Source organism: Asterias amurensis, chromosome 17 (genome assembly GCF_032118995.1).
Source record: "Asterias amurensis chromosome 17, ASM3211899v1".
NCBI classification, from domain to species: domain Eukaryota; kingdom Metazoa; phylum Echinodermata; class Asteroidea; order Forcipulatida; family Asteriidae; genus Asterias; species Asterias amurensis.
This window is the reverse complement of record NC_092664.1, coordinates 7880063-7895194: the sequence shown is the minus strand read 5'-3', so window position 1 is coordinate 7895194 and position 15132 is coordinate 7880063. Positions and strand designations below refer to the sequence as shown.

General features: G+C 35.3%; 1 protein-coding gene across 3 annotated transcripts in view; it reads right to left on the bottom strand.

The window, feature by feature from the left end:
* Positions 1-525: 525 nt before the first annotated feature.
* Positions 526-15132, bottom strand: part of LOC139949663 (scavenger receptor cysteine-rich domain-containing protein DMBT1-like) — a 30616-nt gene continuing 16009 nt past the window's right edge. For 2 of the 3 annotated variants that reach the window (XM_071948120.1, XM_071948121.1), the window contains exons 9-18: positions 14286-14624; positions 10869-11222; positions 10362-10478; positions 9538-9650; positions 7370-7503; positions 6234-6339; positions 5781-5943; positions 4960-5026; positions 4400-4670; positions 526-3770 (exon numbers count right to left, since the gene is read on the bottom strand). In XM_071948120.1, coding sequence (XP_071804221.1) covers positions 3609-3770; positions 4400-4670; positions 4960-5026; positions 5781-5943; positions 6234-6339; positions 7370-7503; positions 9538-9650; positions 10362-10478; positions 10869-11222; positions 14286-14624 — 1826 coding nt within the window. In that variant the 3' untranslated portion in view covers positions 526-3608. The remainder of the gene's footprint in view (positions 3771-4399; positions 4671-4959; positions 5027-5780; positions 5944-6233; positions 6340-7369; positions 7504-9537; positions 9651-10361; positions 10479-10868; positions 11223-14285; positions 14625-15132) is intronic. The other variant, XM_071948122.1, reaches the window with a different exon arrangement.

Sequence of the window (15132 nt, the reverse complement as noted above, 5' to 3'; positions counted from 1 at the left end):
CTCTTGGGGCCAATTTTATACAGGGACAGGTTTCCCAGCAAGGACATTCAAGATTTTAATTGCACCAACCAGCTAATAACTTCCCTTTATCCCACTTGTGGCCAATTTAAAAAGTCGGTTTCGATTTTGATTTGTTTATGAACGAATCTATTCAGTACTCTGTTGATGCCACTTAAAATTTCTATAAACTCTGGAAAATGGCGGGGTAAGCGATACTGATGAAACCAACATAGGATTCATATAATGTTACCTTACTCTCTAAATGTAAAAGAGTGAAAAACCCCACTCTTTACATTTCGAGCTGTCCTTCATGTGGCTCTTCAAAAAGAGTGGTGGTTATTTCACTCTTTTAGAGGGGTTTCACTCCAGGACAGAGTGAAAAATCACTCAAACTTCAATCTAAAAGAGTGGAAGACCACTCGAAAAAGAGTTGTCCTTCATATGGCTCTTGAAAGAGTGCTTTTTATTACTCTTTTACATTAAGAGAGTACACAGAACTTGGTAAAGGCCCCCCCCAAAAAAAAAAAAAACAGTTACTGGCTGCAATGCCACAATCATTGCTGGTGACTGGTTTGCATATATTTGTGCGAGAGCAAACTTGTTAATAAATCTTAAATTTGCATCGGGGATAAAGAACATTAATTTTAATTTTTATCTAACATGCTAATACACATTATCAATGTACATGGGTAAAAACCTAAATTTACAAATTATTTGTTAATTTCTTTGCTTTATTATAACTTGCTTTGCAATTGCATTTTCAGCATTATCGATCATTATCATTTAAACAGCTACCGTGGCGGAATGTTTTCAACGGAAATGGTATTTTAACTTGCTTATAATGCACTTGTTCAACATTTTAATGTAATTTTGCTATGTGAACACTTCTGAATTTTTCATAATTTTCGATTAAAAAATCAAGCCCCAACCTTAAGGTTTTGAAAAACTAAAAACACTTCTGCCGTTGACGGCGCGCATCAAAGGACAATGCCGCTGATGTCATGTCTGGGAGTTTGCTTTGTTATACCTCCACCCTGCAACAAAGCGACTTTCACAAATTAGAGCTCCCAATTATGACGTTTGAGAGTGATTATGTAGCAAGCCTTTTTTTGCAAATCTCTCAGAAAAGCGCTGGATAAGGGCATTCAAAATGATTGTTTTTTTTTACACAATTGAACTCTATTTATAATCATATGACTCGATTTCCTTATTCATTGAAACCATTTTAAGTGAAATTCAGCAATGTTCACGACTCTACATTTTCGTTCAAGCAGGTCTTTAATTGTTTACCACTATTAACTCAAATTAAATTAATTAGCCACAAAGGTCTTACTTTATTGTGAAAAAAACCAAAAAAAAAAACAAGATCTATCGCTGAAAGTGTTTGTGTTTGTTTTTCCTCAGAAAATCATAGCCACTAATCACATTTGGACACCTAACTACACTCATGTGACTAATCAAACAGCAAAACAGGTGTCATATCAAGCATAATTGAACACATCTCTGCATTACACAGCAATAACAAATAACATAAGTCATACTCTCTCATCTGGCATCAACAATTTTCTCAACAGTTTGAAAAACTAAGTCACAGCAGCCAAACTTAAACTTACCAAATCTCAAACAAGTTGTGGATGGGGTTGCCAAAACACCAAGTGCACCCCAATACTACCCCATAAATGCTTAAGTGCATATTTGACCAGTCAGTTGGAAAAACTGAGTCACTGCAGCCAAACGTAAACTTACAAAATCTCAAACAAGTTGTGGATGTGACATGCCCAAGGGTTGCCAAAATACATGCTTGATGTACTGGCCGGTAGGGTGTATTTTGAGTAGCACCACATCTTCAGGAAAGCAACAACTCTGACCAAAGTCATCACTTTAGCCACTAAAATGGAGGAGGCTATCACTTTAGCCAATGAAATGGAGGCTTTTACAAGTACACCACAAAAAGAAAAGGCAAGGAGCTGAAGACCTTTGGTCAGTGGTCCAACCAGCGCCGCCCCGTGTGATAACATAAAATAATAAACTTGTGAACTACAATTAATTTGCAACATTTAATCAGAGATATTGTATAGCAAAGTATACCTTTAATAATCCCACATCAATCATCGATTTAATACATGTACTAATCTGCTACATCAAGCCCTACATGTATGGCCCATACCACACTAGGCAATTTACTGGCAGACTGTTCAAGCCATATCTCACTGTCGAAAAGACATCCCCATTTCAATTTGAATATAATTTTCTTGTTTAAAGTGATGCATTTTATGACAAAAATATTCAGTCCCCTTTTGTACACAGTGCACAAGTTGATTAAAGCCATTGGACACTTTCGGTGCAGAAAAAAATATATAAAAAAATCACAGATTTACAAATGAATTACAGGATTTACAGAAGGTAATGGTAAAATACATCTCTTGAAATATAATTCCATGAAATGCTTTACTTTTTGAGAAAACATTGAAACAATTATCAATTCTCGACATTGAGAATTACGGATTTATAGTAAACACATGTCATGACACAGCGAAATGTGCGAAAACAAGAGTGGGGTTTCCTGTTATTTTCTCCCGACTCCGATGACCGATTGAGCCTAAATTTTCACAGGTTTGTTATTTTATGTATAAGTTGTGATACACGAAGTGTGGGCCTTTTACCATTTACCGAAAGTGTCCAATGGCTTTAAAAGGTAAAATGACGAAATTCTTTTGGGTGACAGCCGTAGGCTTATCCTATTAGTCATGCTAGTACACATGAAATAACTGTGCAATAATAGAACACTGAGCATAATGACAAACAGGGCAATTTAATACACACTAACCAAATAATAGCCATTAATATTGACATCAACATATTTCACTTTCCCGTCATATAACACATGAAAGTAACTTAAACAACCACATGTGAATGAACTGTCTGACCAGAGAAGTTTGAATGGAAAATAAATTGATAAAAATGGGGTTGAACAAAAACACGTTAAATAGAGGCAGGGTGACCCCTGGCTACATGACTTCTGACTGGCACCCATGGACACCCATATTGATAAAATAAGGAGAACTGCAAAATAGGGCTAAATATCACAATGAAACGTTGGACCCCACAAGGGAACTCGTTGTTCAACATAGATCCCACTATGGATTTTTTTTTTTTGAAAAGGAAATAACAATAACTAAACCCACAAACAGGATTCGCAAGGTTGTGTTGGTGTGTGAATGCAAACTTGGCATGAATTTTATTAAATGATAACATAAGTTTATTAAACTAATTTTATTGAGGGTGAAGATTGTTACCACACACAAATTTCTATTGACCAAGTGACAAATGTATTGATAAATTAGGGAGACCAGCAACAATAGGGCTACATAGCTCAATGGGAGACTTTGGAACGCTAGGTGGCAGCAGACTTACCAGGTAAATGTCCATTGTTTACATAGTTCTGAGCATGCGCACATTACCGAGCACAATGAATTTGACCTGGTAAGTCTGCTGCAACCAAGCGTCCCTAAAGTCTCCCATTGTTTGAGCACCAGCACTTTACTCATGATATCGCAGGTTCAAATTCAAAACAAATCAAGTTTTCTTTCTTTGACCCAAAATGCTGTTTAAAGAGCTGTAAACACATCATGACTCGATGGAGAGCGGTGTAAGGACGATGACTGATCTCTCACTGAACTTGGCTTCCTTTCACAACCTCTACACTTAGATGCAACACTGCGGCAAACCTCTTCTTGTTGAACACAACACATGATGCATACAAACACCACCTTAACAAAAAAATATAAAAAACCCAAAGGATAACATGATTAGTCATTCTCATGTTTCTTTACAGAGTTGTCAAAAGTGTTGGTGGAAGAGTTTGTGTTTCATGGCAAGCACGCTTGTTCCTAGGATTCCATAGGCTTCGCTAGCTACATTTTTCAAATTATATTTGCTGAAAGAGTTGGGGTTCATCCTGGAATTTCTAGCTTTTCACAAGAATCCTTATTTACAGGTTTTCTGAGGCTTCCAAGTTACAGTATTTTTTATGTATGCTTGAAGATAAGGTTTTATCTTCGTATATCTGGAGCATTGCAAGCACTCTGACCCTTTTTTCCTCAGGCTTCAATGCTACAGCATTAATTATGCTTGCTAAAGGACTACAAACAATTAACACTGGTATTTCTGGGTCATAGTAAAGCACCCTTGTTTACAGATGTTCTCAGGGTTTCCATATACAGTAATGAAGTTCACCTCTCAGGTATTGTGGTATGTATTACCAAAGAAATATGGGTGCATTCGTTTAGCTTCCCATGGTCGACCCCGGTGTGTGGCGGTTTTTTTCTTTCCCTGGTCGACCCCAGGGAAAGCTAAACGAACGCACCCAATATATCAATAGAACTAATATCATAATCACCTGCAATGAGCTGATAGTACAGAAGATGACCTCGTAAGTGGGCATGCTCGTATCAAGAACCAGAAATCCAAAACACCAGCTCAGGCTCATGAGGGTGGAGACGCCAATGGTGTTCTGGAGGCGCTTGGCAATCTTCCGGACTCGAGACACTTCTTGGACCTTGAGAAGGCTGTGTATGGTCAGGAGGTACAAGATGATGTTGATGATGAAGAGAACAGCCATGGGTGTAAAGAGACCCAGGTACATCGGTAGACCAAAAGTGATCAAACAACTGCAGTTTGAGAAAACAACAACAGCAACAGGGTCAGTTCATAACACCTTTGCTCAGAGTGGCTTCAGCTATTTCCTTGCATATGAAAAACTACCAAACAAAAGTCTGCAGGACTCATCACTGCATCTGTTTCAAAGACCGATAAATTCAAATATCTATTCCAATTCAAGAAGAGTTTGGACTGATACTTTCTGTTAAACCAACCAACCAACCAACCAACCAACGAGGACGATTCAAACAAAATAATTGCCAGCGACAGAGGGTTAACTAATAAAACCAGGCTACTTACTAGTTTTCATTGTGATAGCTGTCTTCATGTGTCATTAGTGTCATCAGAACAGCAACAACTGGAGCTCCTTTGAATAATGCAGTAAAATTGTATTGAAAAAGTACTTGAATTGTTAATCCTATAATAATAGACACTATCTTCCTGCAGAGCAGATAAGAGAATCAGCGATACAAATCCATGGTGAATGTTGACATGAACTATCATGATTCGATGTATTGCATGGTGAGGTATCAATATAAATTTGGTTTGCTGTAACACCATGTGTGTATCTAACTTGCAGGCCTTGCACTAACTTTTTTCCTTAACTAGCCCGTCGGTCTAGTCAGCTGTTCTTTTCACTCAGCCCGCACAAATTTTCACTAGCCCTTGTGACTTGGCACTCTTGACTATTTGCACGCCGGGCTTTGTCTAAATCGAGCCCTGAGTTGCCAGGTACAGTTTTTTGTTAGAGAACTGTCTTTTTATATTATATGGCTGAGTAGATTTATTAGATTGTCTGGGAGACTTCTCAGTTCTGAAAAGAACTGTCCTGATTTTTAACTACCACCTGGGTTGAAGATAATGTATAGGGATTCAATGGCATCTGACTGGCACCCCCACACATAAACCTTTGACAAAATAGATAAACCGCCATCATTTGGCAAACAGAACATGAGCACCTTCAACTGTTTCGAGGTAACAGGTTAAGATCCTATTCTAGTAAACTTTTCATTTTTCATTCATTTTGTTTTCAATAACAAGCAATTTGACTTATTTTCTGGTTAATCCGCCTCTAAGAAGACCGAAGAATAACAAAAAATATGAAACTATCACATACTTACCCCAAGCAATGACACAGGATAGAACTATATCTAGGGTTGTTAACTCAGATGATACCTTCAATGTGCGGTAAATGTCCTTTGCTTCAATAGTCGTCCAGATCATAGTCGTTAGAGTAAAGTAAAGAAGCGATGCACTGACCATTGTACAGGTAGGCTCTAACTCCTTAACAGGGTAGAGTTAAAAAGAGAAAGGATTTTAAAATTACTTGAAGAAATGAATCATGAAAGTACAATGAGAAGTAGATTTATTATAATTTTTGAATACATCTTTCTAGAATTAATAACAAAGAAATGCTCAACAGTGTCATGCACTGTGACCCCTTGCACTTTTTTCAAGATTTTGATAGTGAATGTAAAGTGAATTACCAAGGAAAATACCCAATAAGTTAACTGCATTTCTTGAATTTTTTTTAAAAAACAAATCGTCTAAATTGTCTAATCGGCTGTATTTACCGTTGCCTTGACAACACCTCCAAGGAATATAGCATACAAGGCAATAACAGAGAGGCTGAACTGAATGGAAATGTGATGAGCTTTTCCGATTGTACTCCGTTGTTTCCTGCAACAATTAATCAAGAACTTATCAGTCATAAGATATTGCCTTTTGGGGTTGAACAAAGACAAATTGACTGCAATGGGATTAAAACAATTAACAACCTCCGGATTAACATGCTGACGCTCTACCAACTGAGCTATCTAGCCCTCTGATGGCGGTCTCCCTATTTTGTCAATATCTTTGCTCTGGCACCCCAGGTCGTTCAACTGGATAGTGACCACAAACTCGTCCATTTTCCATATTAACCAACTGGTTTGGACTAGGTTTAACTGTGTTCAACTAGGTTTAAGTTTTAACCAAGTTGGTTTCGGTCCGTTTTCCATATTAAACCAACTGGTTTAACTGTGTTTAACTAGTTTATCAACTGGTTTCAACAAGTTCCAGTTAAACCCAGTTTAACTAGGTTTAACTGGAATTTTGACCTGGGACCCACGTAATGTATTTAATATAAAAATGTTACATGTACCTCTATCCACCGATGTGATTATGTTAATTTTTGGGGGGATAACACACAAAATGACATCAGGATTTGAACTGCGATTCCTAGTTTTAGGAAGGTTCAACTTCCGATTGCCACCCTGAACAGACCAATCCATTAAGCCCTGCCCCATTGCGTATTGACCAATTGCGACGCAACGAGGTACAAAAAAAAGGTTCGAAATGCCTGCACGAATCTTGGTGCGCGCACAAAATTGTGCAGAAAGGCATTGGAGAGCCCCATGTGTTCTTGCTCACACGATCGTCGTGGGTGGAGTACTGTATCGGTCTATAGATGGATTTTACAACGTGTCATCATCCGCCATATTTAAATGAAAATGTGCTTGCATGCAAGGCTATCATTGGCTTAGAGCTGTGCGCAGCACATAGATGTATGCACTTTTGCATTGTTTATCATCAAAAATGGCGATTGATGACGCTTTGTGCAATCCATCATTTAACAAATTGACAAAATTGGGAGACAGGCAACCTTACGGCTAAGCTTATTTGGTTGAGGGCTGACCTGTTAGGGGGGTTAGGGAAACTTCTTTCTTACCTTGAAATTAGGTTCACTACCAATCTGATCGTAAATGCTGCAATTGACACAACACAAGAAACTTGGGTGATGAAACCAAGTGATTTCTTCACTGGAGTGGTAATCGTGCTTGCTTCCTTGATAAGTTGAGTCGACTGCGGAAGAAAAAGAAAACATGGTCGATACTTCATCAAATATGCCCAAATGTTTCAAAGCCCTCGCACCAATCAATTTAAATAAAAATACAGGGCCACAGTGTACTCATTCATTCATTCATTCATTCAAATTCACCATGGCGACCAGAGGTCAAATTAGAGAAAAGTAACGAGATTAAAAACTTGAAAAAAATTACACTGTTACAAGTTTAAGACATATGATTTGAAAGCATATACTTAAGTAAATTGACGGCTATTCTAAATAAAATAGTGATAAAAATGATATGATCCAGCTAACTGTGCTTGTCTTTATAGGACCAAAATAAAGTGTGCAACAGTTTGAAGATATCAAAACTACATAGTAGGCTGTATAAGGCCTTTTTCTAACCGTTGAGCAGTTTATGTAAGTGTTTAGACTATGAAGGAAGTAAGCATATACACTTTGATACACACCAAAACATTCACTTTAATGCCGACTTATTTTAAAACTCATTTTAATCAACACACTTTTAAAAATTACTTTGGTGGTCACCAAAACTTAGACTCTTTTGATACTCTAATATTTTAAACTCATTCTACTTGTCATTTAAAATGTACTGGACACTATTGGTAATTACTCAAAACAATTGCTAGCATAAAAACATGTGAAAAAATTGCAAGTATTGTAGTGTTTGAGAAAAAGGTGATTTCTCACTGGTACATTTTAAAACTTATAATTTAAAACAATCACTCTTTTACTTTGATACTCACTTTTTATTCAGAAATATCATAAATCTGGTAGGCTATAGACATACTCAGTTGCTTCCATGTGGTTTGATCTTCCATCAAACATTCATGCAAGCCCACAGCTGGGAATCCTTAAAGCCATTACACTTTCGGTAAACAGTATTGTCCAAGTCCCACACTTCGTGTATCACAACTTATATATAAAATAACAAACCTGTGAAAATTTAGGCTCAATCGGTCATCTGAGTCGGGAGAAATTAACGGGAAAACCCACTCTTGTTTCCGCGCGTTTCGCCGTGTCATGACATGTGTTTAGAATAAATCCATAATTCTCGCTAACGAGAATTAATATTGTTTTAATGTTTTCTCAAAAAGTAAAGCATTTCATGGAACAATATTTCAAAAGAAGTCTTTCACCATTACCTTCTGTAAACCCTGTAAATTATTTGTAAATCTGTGAACATTTTACTTTCTTTCTGAACCGAAAGTGTATAATGGCTTTAAAAGGCAGTGGACACTATGGTAATTACTCAAAATAATTGTTTGCATAAAAACTTACATGGTTATACAAGTAATGGAGAGCTGTTGATAGTATAAAACATTGTGAGAAATGGCTCCCTCTGAAGTAACGTAGTTTTCGAGAAAGAAGTAATTTTCCACAACTTTGATTTTGAGACCTCAGATTTATAATTTGAGGTCTCAAAATCAAGCATCTGAAGCACACAACTTCGTCTAACAAGGGTGTTTTTTTCTTTCATTATTATCTCGCAACTTCGACGACCAGTTGAGCTCAAATTTTCACAGGTTTGCTATTTCATGCATATGTTGAGATACACCAAGTGAGAACACTGGTCTTTGACAATTACCAATAGTGTCCACTGCCTGTAAGTCATTGGTTAAAACACATTTGTTTTGTTCTTATTATGGTAGTAATTGTTTACTTTTTACTCTTCTCGTTGCTGAGATAATTGTACGTAGTGCACTTAAAACAGTAAATTATTAAATTAGATTTTGATTAGATAATAATAATAATACACAAACTTGTATAGCGCCCTAATCATGTGTAAACATGCTCTAGGGCGCTGAACATGGACAAATAGACAAACTAAAACATAAGAAAATACTGAATCATAACAACGGGAGTAAACATTCTTAAAAACATTCAACAACAAACTTAATCAATAGAATTACAAATGCAACTAGGTCTTAAATCTCAAATACAACATTGTTACACATTGCAAGCATTACATTGTTACACTTTACAAGCATTTATAGTATGTTAAAAAAATTCATGGATAACATACTCACTTCTTCTACTAGTACATCATCGGTAATAACTTCCCCACAACTCTCGTCTGTATAGTTTCCCCAGCGAGGTGGATCAGCTACCAAACATTCACGAACAGCTCTTGGTAAGCCAGCTGTGGATCGAGTGATTGCAGATAAAGTCTTTGAATATCAAGTAATAACTCACGAGGGAAACTGACGCTAACTTTATAATAAATTGAGGTTGAACAAGGACAAACTGTCAAAATTTAAACCAGTTATGATAGCTGTATCCATTCACGTTGGATGCATGTCAGATTTTGTTTTGCATAATAGTCTAATGACCGTATTGAATATGGACATCACCGTTCAAATATCTGCCCTACAAGATGGCGTTTGCGAGCGTGTGCGTGTGTGTGTGCGTGCTTGTGCCATAGAAATAAAACTGGGAATGCTGCATGCTTCTTTTATGTACGCCTTTAGACGCGCATACAGTTTGCCCTACAAGATTGCGACTTTCAAAGCAAAAAAGGGTTATTCAATATGGTCTACAGTGTCAGGCCCAAGACAAAGTATAGACACACTTTGTTATAAGTGTTTGGACTCAACGTTAAGCAAGTTTACAGCAAGCAACAAAATATAACTGTCTGTTTATATACTGCATACTTCCCATGTTTTCTTTACAAATTATGAACACATTTGTGTCATATACAACACCTTTAAAAGCAATAATGGGGAAAAATGTTTTTTAATCATGGACAAAAATACCGCTAACACACAAAGTGCTCCACTAATGTTGAAGAGTCAGAAAATGGGAGGGTTTGTAACCCTCCCATTTTCTGACTCTTCAAAAGTCTGTAGCTGACCTTTTATTGAGTTGAGTGGACATGTCTCAACTGAGCCGACAGTTTCCCCAGCGGCAGCAACAGGCCAGGTCAGAATTCCCAAAACTTTGTCGTTACTTGTAGCTGTTCCACAGTTACCTTTGAAGAAAAAAAGTGAAAGTTGTATATGTGTCTTCACTCCTCAAGTTTGAGTCCTCAGTGTTGAGTCAGAGTCCCAAATCTTTTGGGTCGAGTCCGAGTAACACATCGTTAGGGTAAAGTCAAAGTCAAGAGTAAGGAGTCTTGAAATTAGTCTGATGAGTCCGCATTCATAACCTGGGTAAACCCCCCCCCCCCAAGAAAAAACCCAAACCAAAATAAAAACAAACCAAACATACCCCAACAAACACCACATTACTCCAACAAAGAAACAAAACGATCACCCAAACATCCCCACCAAACAAACAACCCAACAAAAACAAAGCAAACTAAACAAACACACCAGCACACACCCAAAATAAAAAAATAAAACACAAAAGAAAACCTTACCTTGAGGGTCCACTTCGCTTTGTTGGGTACAAGTCACTCCAAGATCAAAAATGGCTTCATTAAACTCTTCTCGAAATATTCCATAGGTATTAAACCATCCCTGGTGGTCACACTTGTCAATACTTTCTTCGTTTCCTTGACATGAGAGGATCCTCAAGAGAACTGGTTCTACTCTAGAACCAAAATGACCCCCCGGCCAGGCATTTAAAGCTGAGGGGTACCCAAGCTGTCGGCAAACAATGTTGGCCATTTCAATGCTCCAGCTCTTGGAAACCAACACACCCCACTGGCCACTGTAGAACAATTCCACTCTTCCTTCGTAAGGGAAGGAAGAATTGGCAAGACGAACTGGAACTGTAAATAGAAGAAAGGATTAGCTAAAAAAGTAAGAAACATTAAACTGGCTTTACAAATACAAAGCAATGAACAAAACTAGTTAAGCTTAATAATAGCTTTCTCCAGAGTGAATTTATAGATCTGTGAATTTACAGAGTCAGCAGATTGACATTTCCACATTTATTTGGAGTACATTTACCAAGAATTCAAGAAACACGTATGTGGATTAAATGTCAATACACAAACATTTATCTGTCAGCAAACCAGTATAACCGAGTGAGGTACAATTTGAAATACATTTTGAAGCGAGTTTTATAGTATACAAATAATGAATGTTTATAAGTGCAATATAGTGCAAATATTTTCATGAGTTCTATTATCAATGGGGCGGAGCCAAGTTGAATGGAACATTCCATCTTTCAACGAATTCGCACTGTTGCACGAATGAAAAACATTCATTATTTGTTTATATAACATCCAAGTAGATCTTTTTCATTTTGATTGGAGGGTAGGCCCAGCAACTTTCAAAACAACATTACACTGGTTTCTTTTGGTTTGGCCTGTTGGATTGAACAGTGACTATGTGCATTCTTTACAGCTATTTTGTGAAAGCAGACGCCGAATATAGGCTTTCGAGTTGATAGCTTTTCGAGTCACAGTGGTTAGGCTCACTTTTATTAATCCTTGCCATCTTAGAATGGGCTTGTCCTGTCTGTTTTTATAATTGTCTTTCTTGATTGCCAGTGCTCTGTCTCATTCAATCATTGGTTTACAATTGTTCTAGGTGTCATAAGTTTACATTTGTTGTTTCTTATACTGTTATATTTCTTTAGTACGGTAATATTGTATCTTGTACTGTTTGTTGAAATCTTGGCCGAATAAATGATAATGATAATGATAATGATAATGATAATGATAATGATAATGATAATGATAATGATAATGATAATGATAATGATAATGATAATGATAATGATAATGATAATGATAATGATAATGATAATGATAATGATAATGATAATGATAATGATAATGATAATGATAATGATAATGATAATGATAATGATAATGATAATGATAATGATAATGATAATGATAATGATAATGATAATGATAATGATAATGATAATGATAATGATAATGATAATGATAATGATAATGATAATGATAATGATAATGATAATGATAATGATAATGATAATGATAATGATAATGATAATGATAATGATAATGATAATGATAATGATAATGATAATGATAATGATAATGATAATGATAATGATAATGATAATGATAATGATAATGATAATGATAATGATAATGATAATGATAATGATAATGATAATGATAATGATAATGATAATGATAATGATAATGATAATGATAATGATAATGATAATGATAATGATAATGATAATGATAATGATAATGATAATGATAATGATAATGATAATGATAATGATAATGATAATGATAATGATAATGATAATGATAATGATAATGATAATGATAATGATAATGATAATGATAATGATAATGATAATGATAATGATAATGATAATGATAATGATAATGATAATGATAATGATAATGATAATGATAATGATAATGATAATGATAATGATAATGATAATGATAATGATAATGATAATGATAATGATAATGATAATGATAATGATAATGATAATGATAATGATAATGATAATGATAATGATAATGATAATGATAATGATAATGATAATGATAATGATAATGATAATGATAATGATAATGATAATGATAATGATAATGATAATGATAATGATAATGATAATGATAATGATAATGATAATGATAATGATAATGATAATGATAATGATAATGATAATGATAATGATAATGATAATGATAATGATAATGATAATGATAATGATAATGATAATGATAATGATAATGATAATGATAATGATAATGATAATGATAATGATAATGATAATGATAATGATAATGATAATGATAATGATAATGATAATGATAATGATAATGATAATGATAATGATAATGATAATGATAATGATAATGATAATGATAATGATAATGATAATGATAATGATAATGATAATGATAATGATAATGATAATGATAATGATAATGATAATGATAATGATAATGATAATGATAATGATAATGATAATGATAATGATAATGATAATGATAATGATAATGATAATGATAATGATAATGATAATGATAATGATAATGATAATGATAATGATAATGATAATGATAATGATAATGATAATGATAATGATAATGATAATGATAATGATAATGATAATGATAATGATAATGATAATGATAATGATAATGATAATGATAATGATAATGATAATGATAATGATAATGATAATGATAATGATAATGATAATGATAATGATAATGATAATGATAATGATAATGATAATGATAATGATAATGATAATGATAATGATAATGATAATGATAATGATAATGATAATGATAATGATAATGATAATGATAATGATAATGATAATGATAATGATAATGATAATGATAATGATAATGATAATGATAATGATAATGATAATAATAATAATAATAATAATTAGGGACGACATCATCATCAAACTTCATCAAAATCACGATTTGCCGATAATTTGATTATCAAAAATCAAGACAATACCGTAATCGTTTAAGAAATGGTATCGCAATTTTCGATTATATCGAGATATCGCCCAAGCTTAGTGGAGAGCACATCATGTAGGAATGTTTAAACGATTGTTAATGACCAGCTGGAGCTGTTTATAACTGGCTGGCTTTGGTGTCGGGCGCGCTTGTACGCCAATATTATCTTGCGGAACGCGCAATTCATAGCTACAATGTATTAGCTACAGTGCGTATTTCGTTTCTTAGCGCGCGCATAATCTATTTCTAAGCGCACGCGTAATCTAGTTCCTTCGGCTCGGGCCTTTATCACACGGCAACGACCCTTCCTGGTTTAAACGGCCATTTAAGAACTCGTCGCTACCATTTATTCCCTTATTTAAAGTGAGTTTTCGTTTAAGTTATCAAGATTCTCACCTGGTGGAGGGGTTTTGGTGTCACAAGTCACCCCAACGTCCCTAGTGAAACACTGGTTTGCGTTTTGCAACCATCGGCTGTGGTTGCACTGTTCAATACCAGACTCGGTTCCATTGCATTGAACATTTTCAAGGAACATGGATTCAATGTTTTTACCAAACATGACCTCGCCCCAGGCCTGGCTGGCAGAAGGGTACCCGAGCTGTCTACACACCACATTTGCTGCTCGAATGCTCCAACCTATGTTGCAGATTGTACCCCAACTGCATTTATAGAACACTTCCACTCTACCTTCATTGGGTGTTTGTCCACCTGCAAGGCGTACTGCACCTATTGGGGCTGGGGAATGAACAAAAGTCGAAGAAAGTTCCTTTTCAAAGTTAAATTTTATCAGTTTACCCCTTCGTATATCCCTCGTCTAATACTTTGCTGCAAATTGTATAAAGGCTACATGTACATCCTGCTTTACAGCCAAAAACAAGGCACAGAAATAGCAATGTGCTATACTTTCCTTAAACATTTTGACAACTGCAGGAAATAATTATAAAACCTGACGAGACAAAAGATTCCAAGCGTGAAACCACTGGGCACTTAAGTGCCTTATGTGCCTAACAGTTGGGCTGTCATGTTGGCGTAGTGGTATTTATTTCCTCGCAGAAATCTGGAGGGCAGCTTTTACAAAAGGGACAGACTTATTCCAAAGATCGTCTAAACAGTTGGGCTGTCATGTTGGCGTAGTGGTATTTATTTCCTCGCGGAAATCTGGAGGGCAGCTTTTACAAAAGGGACAAACTTATTCCAAAGATCGCCTAAACAGTTGGGCGGTCATGTTGGCGTAGTGGTATTT